At 34.9% G+C, this 9,404-nt stretch overlaps 1 protein-coding gene across 1 annotated transcript; it reads right to left on the minus strand.

Moving 5' to 3' along the window:
* Positions 1 to 670: 670 nt before the first annotated feature.
* LOC115955812 (serine/threonine-protein phosphatase PP-X isozyme 2) lies at positions 671 to 8,465 on the minus strand. Its single transcript, XM_031074168.1, has 8 exons — positions 8,205 to 8,465; positions 5,785 to 5,937; positions 4,103 to 4,165; positions 3,912 to 3,997; positions 2,691 to 2,766; positions 2,351 to 2,619; positions 2,195 to 2,273; positions 671 to 1,478 (listed from the first exon to the last, which is right to left on the minus strand). Exons 1-8 carry the CDS (start codon positions 8,343 to 8,345, stop codon positions 1,428 to 1,430), a joined length of 918 nt encoding a protein of 305 aa, XP_030930028.1. The 5' UTR covers positions 8,346 to 8,465; the 3' UTR covers positions 671 to 1,427.
* Positions 8,466 to 9,404: the final 939 nt, after the last annotated feature.

Genomic DNA, 9,404 nt, shown 5'->3' on the forward strand with positions numbered 1-9,404 from the left:
TTTCGTCCAATTCTATTAAAAATATTGTCATTAAGTATACAATTAAGTAATGAAAAAAAATTGCTCACATAAAAAATCTATAAAATATTTTGGCTAAAATGCAAATTACATTTTTTAAGTTTAACCAAAATTCATTTCACTCCTCCAATTTTACTTTCGTTCAGTTAAATCCTTTTTCAAATTTATTCAATTCAAGATATCCTTCCAATTCCATTAAAAATTGCCATCGGGTACGGAATTAACTAATAAAAAGAGTTTTTGAAAATAAATTATCCCATAAAAAATCTATAGATATTTTTATTAATTTTATATATTTTTTCATGTTAGAAAATAATTTCTTAATCACAACTTCTTAGCAAAATTGGATTCTTGAATGGTATAAATTTGAAGCTTAAAAAACTCAATTGAATAAAAGTAAAATTAGAGAACTGAAATAAATTTCAGTCAAACTTAAAAGGCACAATTTACATTTTCGCCAAATATTTTTATTAACTATATAGATTTTTTTCATGAGAGAAATATTTTTGTATTGGTAATTTTTTAGTTAAATTTGACAAAAAGCTTAAACTAATAAATTTAAAACTTAAAGTACTTAATTTAACCTTAACTTTTTATTAGAGACAGAGAGAGAGATGAGTATCTTCGTTAGGTCATTGCTAACACCGAAATATAATCATGGGAAGGAAAATGGTATCCATGATATTGGACATATCTTTAAAAAATATTCTCACAGTTCACTTGATGCATTACAACTTTTTCTCGGTCAAAATGGGGTGAGGTCCTGAGTACTAGTATAGTGGTACATAAGGGGCAGCAGAGTTTTACATGCAGATAGCAACAATAACAATCAAGCCTTAATCCCATAATTTTCGTATTGGCTATGAATCTTTAGTAGACTATTCAAAGTCTCACAATTAATGTAACATATAGAAGAAGATAATCGTGAGGAACTTTTATTGTCCAATAGGACAAACAAAACCCAACATGATGTCTTCTTCTATGGATGTTCAGAATAATTCCCTCCTCATTTCCTAAGCCAGTACTTCCTATTCATACTCCTATTGATGGAACCAGAGCTTCTCCTTTCCAAGACCTGTCTCTCTCTACCATCAAATGAACAAGGATAGGGATTCTATATTCGATGATTCACTGGCATAGACTATGCAATGCATGCTACAATTACACATTAACAACAAAGGTGGTAGAAGCAGACAAACAAGAAATGTAAACCCAATAATCTAAACCGATCACGAACTGGAAAGTACACCCCTTGGTGATCATTTCAGGGAACTGATCATTAAGCAGCCAACCTCTATTCCACCCCTGTTCCTTTGGTATTACTCGAGATCTCCATGTGACCGTATATCTTCTTGTCTATCAATGCAAGCATGTTGAATGATAAAAAGTGACACTATACTGAATTGGTTTCATAAAAAGTAATCTGGTGCAGGTTTCTTGGCAGGGGCCCCTCTCGATTCCTGCACATCATTTTAATCTTTCAGTGCACCACAGAATGCAAGAAGTAAATTCAATCAAGAAGCATGAAACACAACACCTCTTCACATATTATGTCATACAGAGTCACAGATCATGCCTTTCAGTCAATGGAGCATTATCTGTTTGTATGAACTGCAAAAATTTACATAAGGAGCATACATTGATGGTAGGTCATGCAACCATATAGTCTTGAGTCAAAGAATTGCAGAAATCAGATCCAGTAGTACTGTATGTCTGTATCCCTTCTCAAAAACTATACTCATTCATGTAATATAGGTGCTATGTCCCTTGGCAATGACTCAGGTGGTTATGGGTTAGATTACTCTTAGATTCAAAACTTCCCAGATAATACAACAATAAAGCCTTGGTTCCAAAATATTGGGATCGGCTATGAATCCTCAACAAACTGATAGGGGTATTCAAAAATGTCCCAAACAATGTAAATATATAAATAAAAAGCAATTTCCTCAATATATATATATATATATATATATAAAGCAAAATATCACATAGCTGCCTTTACCAAATAAACCTGCATATTTTTAACCAGATGAAATCTATAAATTCCTCATCCAGAGGGTATGACTCAAGATTAACAACCGTGAGAAACATAAAAAGTGAATGAAGTAATTGCTATCAGAAGTCAACCGCCTAATTTCCTCGGATAATCAATTGCAAGTGGATTATATACACAAACCTGTGGAGCAGCATCAAACACACGAAACTGCTTGTTAAGATTCTCATCTAGCTCGAGGATTGCAGCTACATTACCACATCTGCAAACACATCCAAGAATGAAACCAATTAAATACTAGAACAAACCAGAGAGCAGAAATCTAAATTTTTATTTTACCTGTAGCAGTAATTTGGAGCTGACCAGACTGTAACTATCTGGTTATTGAACATCCATTTATATCCTTCCATTACCAACTGATGAGCACGACATATGTAGTCAATGTTGTTTGTATGGTTGAAAGAAGTAACAACACTGCCACCAAATAGGAAGCCAGCACCACGGGGACTCAAACCCCAACCATCTACAATATCTTCAGGATCAGACCACAAGAGGTCACACATAGCACCATCATGAGGTACTTCTTGCTTCCGATCAATTGTTCGTATCTGGCAAGCAAAACATTATTAGTATGTAAATCTTAAGAGAATATATACAAATTCATGATAAATTCTCTGACCTGATCCAATGTTGTTATGGCAGGAGAGAGACCTCCATGGACACTGAAAATTTTGTTCTCAATGAGGGCAGACAGACTGTAACAAACCACAGCTGAAACTTTAGAAGTTGTAAGGGACTGACATAACAAAAGTACCCAAATTTGGGTTGCGTTGGAAGCAACTGTATCGAAGAATAACTTAAATTGGCCACTAAGTAACATGTGATGGTCAATACCAAAACTTTGCAAAACTAAAGGCAAAACCATATTACTTTTACTATAAGTCACTTAAAATAAGAAGCACAAACACTTCATAATCTCTGGCGTGTCCGTGTCTGACATGCTGGGACATTCCTACATATGTATTCTCATTTTGTGACGGGGGAATATATATTTTAAATATAAAGCATAAAATTGATTTTCAATGTATTTAAAGATTTTGATAGTTGCTACATATTTTTTTGAACTTAAAATTAACATAAAACATGTCTATAAATGAATAAAAATATACCTAGAGATAATAATTCATTTATTACTTGTCATATATCCCACCGTTCCACGTCCTAATTTTTCAAGAAGTGCCATGTCACCATGTCCCATGTCATGTCAGTGTCAATGTCCGTGTCCGTTATTCTTAGTTAAAAGGCTCCATTTAGATTTACAGAATTAAGCAAGAGATACCTACTTCTAGGAACTGCTTCGATGGTGAGTTTCTTGGACTTGTGAAATTCGAAAATGGTGTGGAAACCAAACAATGAAACTTTAATATGAAAGTTTGTCAGTTGCTTCCAAAACCATAGCAAAATTAAAATCCAGGACACCCATCAAGTTGGATAATAAGGAAGCTGTACTAAAGGCACAGAAACTGCATGACAAGGAGAAATGCAGAAGGACTAACATCTGACTTATCAATGTTATAGCATATTATGGTACTGGTATCCATGTTCTTATGGCAGCAGTATAGTTTTAGTTTAGTGATTCCCAATTATGAGTTATGACTCTCTAGGGAAGAAGCAATATATCAAGCCCATGATCCCAACCATCCAACTTGATGAAATTTATGGAACATAATTCTAACCAACCAAGAAAAGGGAGAATGATTAGGCAACTAACACAAGAATTGTCTAACAGACAACTGTGTCCTAACAGGCTACCATCCCCTGCACCAGTCTATAATTGTTACACCTTCCTTACATTCCAACAGATAGGTGTCCTGTGTTTCTATAAAAGATATTGGCTAACCTTAAGTAATCAAATATATCGGTGCAATATCTCCAAACGTTCACAGAGCCATATTTACGTAGGCACTCATCATAGAATCCATATACCTGAAATGTAAAGGTAAATGGTAAATTCTCAGAATGCTTAAAAAGTGACAATCAGTAAATCGAAGAGCATAGAAAGTACAGATATACAAGTTAAAAAGACTTAACCTGTGTGATTTGACGGCTCTCATGGTTCCCTCTAATGAGAGTTATCCGATCTGGATACCTCACCTGATTGTAAACAATTATTAGTTGAACGCCTTAATAAACAAAAATGAATTATAATCCGTAATTTATTAATATCTGCAATCTGCCTTTGGCAATTCGCAAGTCAAAATGGATATGCCACAATCAATCAATTCATTAAACAGTTGGATTTCAAGCAATCCCTTTGACTAAACAACCAGGCGGGAGGTCTGGAAAATAAATGAAATTATGTATAATTACTCAGTGTGAGAATATATTAAAGTGATATAAATCTTTGACATTCCACAAACAGCCTGTTGCTTAGTTTCAAGCCTTCTTCATGTATCACTAGAAGTGGGTCTTACTAGGATAGTAAATGGGTATTCCTCATGCAAAGGGTTCTCTTTGAGGAAGTTAACCATCATTAATGGTTCGCTTAAAGTCTAAGATGTGTTAATGTACCTATGATTATAAGTTAATTTACAATATATCAGTGAATGTTTTCAGCTTTTACTTATCAAAAAAAATATATATCAGTGAATTTTTTCTTATGTTGAATTTAAGATGGAAATGTTTGCACCCAAAGTTTTATGAGTGCTGGTTTAGTAAGCATTTACAGTATTTTGGAACATCTTTTTTACTCTACCAAGCTCATTTGGTCAGGAGTGCTTCTTTTGCTGCTGCTACTCCGATTATATCTATTAGAATAATAATTAAGTAATTAAATTCATCATTTCCCAATAGCTAAAACTTTTGGGACAATAGGTAATTTACCATGGTATGGTATCAAAGTAGGTGGTCCTAAGTTTGAACCTTGGCTGCACTATACCTCCCATTTAAAAAAATAAAATCTCACATGTTTGGCCCCACTTATTAAGGGGGAGTTTGGACACACACATGAGAGGGAGTGTTAAAATAATGATTACATGATTAAATTCACAATTTCCTAACAGTTTAAGCTTTGGGGACAACTGTTAATTTATCAATATCAAACATTATTTTCTCAAGAGTCCGATTGTTTAAAACTTTTGTTTTTGATAGGTGAGTCCGATTGTTTAAAACTCAGGGTAGCTTTCTTGAGTCATCAAGCAGTGTTCTGGGAGTTAATATCAATGCCAACTTTTCTTTATCACTTAAAAGCAAAGCTTTGCTGTTGCTAAACATATTAACAATTGCAAAAGCCTATAAATTTTTTTTTAAAAAAAAAAAAAAAGTCTTCAGAATACTGCATCAGTTCAATCACCCAGTGTAGTGTTCCCAAATAAATCTTGACATGGGCAATTAGCTCAAGCTAAAATGGCACATTCTCTCCTTGTAAGAGCAAGGGGGAAGAGGGGGGTGGGGGGATCGTGGACTCAGGACCCTCCGGGTGTGTGTGTAATTACCAATCAAAAATAAATAAATAAACAAAAAAATCTGGACTTGAATAAGAATATATTGGTAGTCAACTAAAGCCTCTTTTTCAAGACAGAACTATGCTATAGAAGCCACAGAAGTGCATGTATGAGAACCTCCTAGCAAGTTAGCAGGACAACAAAGTCAAAAGAAAGAGAAAAAGAGAGAGAGAGAGAGAGAGAAATATAAATAGCAAGCACAAGAGTATATTATAACTTAAAGTCAACAAAACTCTAACTTGAAATCATCATGAGTATATTATAAAATACCTTCAGGGCTAGTAGAAGCAGAAATGTTTCCACAGAGTAAAATCCTCTGTCAACAAAATCTCCAAGAAACAAGTAATTAGTCTTGGGGCAATCACCTCCTACTTTGAAAAGCTCTTTCATGTCGTAAAACTGCCCATGGATGTCACCACATATCTATGCAAAAATACAAAGCCAACTGACATTAGTCACAGCCTGAATCACAGTCAGACTCTTAAACAATGAAATATACTTAGGTGTAAAATAAAAACCATCATGAATTCACTATTTCCACTCCAGATATGCCCATCCCTCTGCTCCCTCCAACTATTTCACAATATAGAGCAGAAAGGCAAAAAGGGGAATCAAATTATGGTTAAAGATAAAAAGCAATTGCAACTGATACTACAACAACAACCAAGCCTTTGCCCCAATTTTCTTGGGGTTGGCTATGGATCCTCAATAGATTAGTCAATGTCGGCCACATGTATTCCTTTCCGCCATTATATTCTATCCAAATTATACTATGTCATTTCCTTAATCCTTAATTGACATGACCTTTTATACTTCTAGTCTTCTACAAATGTTAGTTTTGGTCTTCCTCTATCTTTTTTTTGTTCCTTCAACTTGTATCAACTCACTCTTTCTCACTAGCGCATTAATCATTCTACTCTAAACATAACCAAATCATCTCAAGTGACTTCCAACAAGCTCACTTAATGCAACAAAAAACTAAGCGTAATGCAAGAGACAATTACACTCAGAGGAATCAGCACAGGCATTGTACTTCCATTTTGGAGTTTCAAAACTCTATCAGATTTTCAGTTTGATTTACTGTAATTTTTTTAAGATACTTTGTTCTCATCATCATGCACATAAAGTATTTTTTACCGTCAATAAAATTCATTACTTATAAAAATTTAAAAAAATTATATAAGAATGCACCTTCTATCCAATCACCTATTCTGCCAATTATGGTTCCATAAAAGAATGGGAAGCTCCTGTTTCTTGTTAGTGTCACACATAATCACAAGATAGGAGCTGTGTTTTAATCTTCCGCATATAGGAGATCCGCAAAATCTTTTAATTTAGGTTTGACCTGAAGCCCAACCTGATACAACTGAAAGGCAACCTGTATTGCTGCCAGTTTCAGCACCTTACCCAACAAAGAAAAATCCAAATTAACTATGTGTTTGGCTGTTTACGATGAATTATATATGCCATGACCTTTAAAAGCTACATGCATACTCTGGCAAATCAAAGACTTAGGGTAGTCAAAGGCAATCCAGGTGCTAACCTAAGCGTCCAAGCTAGGCAGGTGCCTTTGGTGAGGTGCTTGCCTTTAGAGCCTAGGCGAGCAAGAGCACCTTAAACCAAGTACAAGGCACTAAGCCTAGGGCGAGAGCATTGCTGTAAAACCTATTGGTAGATTAAATATTTATAGGAGTTTGTTGTAGAACCGATCATTAGATTATTAATTACAGAAGCTTGATATAAATCCTACTGTGAAATTAATTAATTTACAAAAGCTTTGTTAGATTAATTAATTTATAGAAGCTTGTTGTAAAACCTATTGTTAGAATGATTAAAAGAGCTTAAACCGTGTTAAGTCTATTTTAAAATCAATTAATAGACCAAATTTATTCATGCAACACATGTCAACATATGATTTAAGTTCTACACGTATACTAAATATATTTAGAATTTGGCACCTTCCTTTAATCAGGCTAGCACCTTTTTGTCACCTCACAACTTGGGCAATATAAGGCTTTGGTGCCTTAAGGTCGCCTTTCGCCTTTGACTACCTTGCTTATACTGTTTTTTTAAAACAAGTTACACAGCAACAAGTAAATTTTGAACTCACGACGTCGCACTCCACACACACTTTTGAGAGGAGAAACTGCCATTTGAGCCAGGGCTCATTGGCAAGTCAAACACTTACACTTGATACAGCAATGAATCCAGTAAAGCTCACAACCACATGGATTCCCTACTTCATAAAACAATAACCTAAACTGAGCAGACTCATTACCAAAACAAGTTTATTTCCTTCCATGCCTATTAAACTCAGTTGATTAAACATTTTAACTAAAAATACAACAAATATCAGCAACCAATTGACTTCAAAAATTAGTGCCATGCCCTTAAATCTTTGTTCAAAATCCCTAAACCCAGTTCATATCTCCCATAAATAATTTATTTTTACTATCAAATCCAACTATTCTAATAACTTCCTATCACTTTTAGGTCACATTTTCACATACATGAAACAAAATAGAGAAACCCCACTTGAAAAAAACCAAACCCAGCATTGAAATCCACAGCCAAATCCATCCCACAACTCAAAAAAAAAAACAAAACAAACCCAGAAACCCAAATCACATAAAACAATAGTATTTCCCACTTCAAAATCAATGAGAGAGAGAGAGAGAGAGAGAGGTTACAGTGACAGGGGCATCGACCCTTTGAACGTTGCTCTCTTCAACGAGGATTTCCATGGCTTTGAGACAGAGAGCCTTCACCTCCGACTCCTTGAGAGGCTCACACTTCTTCAGCTGCTCTATTTGTCTGTCTAGGTCTGACATCTCTCTCTCTAGCCAAAACCCTCTTCTTCCTCAGAAAGACCCAAAACAGCAAAAGCCGATTTGGTTTTGGGTCTCTCTCTCTCTGTGAATCTGCAACCTTTTTAGTTGTAATATATTAGTGTTGTTCACTTCCTTTTGTAGACTCGCTTCTGTTTTCGAGGTTTTTGCTATGGTGCCCTTTTAAGTTGCCGTAATTGCACTCTTATGGAAATATCATATATGTTTATTATTACTGATTTATATAGATAATTTGAAATGATAAAATACTATTTTGATTCTAAATTTTACCGAAAATTTGTTTTTCATTTCTAAATTATTGAAAATATCATCTTTCATCCTCTAAATTATTAAATATATTTCATTTATATAATTTATTTTTACTAAAAGTTTGTTTTTCATTATTAAATTCTTTTTTCATTGAAAAAAATTATTAAAAAATCTCTTTATAAAGTTTAGGATGAAAAAAGAACTTTTAAAGTTTACAGATGAAAAACAAGCCTTTGTTAAAATTTATGGACCAAAATAGTATTTTATTTTTGTAAGGACACAGTTCTCTGGCGGCCCAATAAGGATGTTGGGCTCGCGCATGAAAGATCCCTCACAATATGATTTGTAGAGAGTGGGCTTGAAAAGCTAGCCGCTGGTCAAAGGACGGTGTCCGGTCCTGGTTTTGGAGGAATTCGTGTAGAAAAAAGGAGTTGGGCTTGAACATTTAAGCCCTAAGGCGTCGCACCCAATGGGATGGGACTCCTCGGAGTTGATCCGAGGACCATTGAGGCCTTATCCCGGTTATCCAACGACGGACTTTCTTCAGTGAAGTCCGGTGTTGTTGAGATGTTCTCCCCCATGTGATCCTTCTTTTTTGGAGGTGGGATGGGATCCCCCTTTAGAGTTACTTACTTTCTTCTTTTATACTCGTCTGCGTTAATTGTCCTTCGTCCACGTGTAGGGTCAATCTTTACAAGATTGATATTTGTCCCATCAGTCTAATCCCAGAATTGTTGGGGATGGTTGATAAGGCTGCAGAGTACGGCCCTGTCATGTGTTGGGTCTTATCTG

Source organism: Quercus lobata, chromosome 8 (assembly GCF_001633185.2).
Source record: "Quercus lobata isolate SW786 chromosome 8, ValleyOak3.0 Primary Assembly, whole genome shotgun sequence".
NCBI classification, from domain to species: Eukaryota; Viridiplantae; Streptophyta; class Magnoliopsida; order Fagales; family Fagaceae; genus Quercus; species Quercus lobata.

Excerpts from the sequence above, each read along its gene's own strand:
- LOC115955812 (XM_031074168.1), bottom strand. The coding sequence starts at position 8,345 with ATGTCAGACCTAGACAGACAAATAGAGCAGCTGAAGAAGTGTGAGCCT. Across the intron at positions 5,938-8,204 it reads GGGTCGATGCCCCTGTCACT|ATATGTGGTGACATCCATGG; the intron begins GTAACCTCTCTC and ends ATTTTTGCATAG. Across the intron at positions 2,274-2,350 it reads GCTCCAAATTACTGCTACAG|ATGTGGTAATGTAGCTGCAA; the intron begins GTAAAATAAAAA and ends ATGTGTTTGCAG.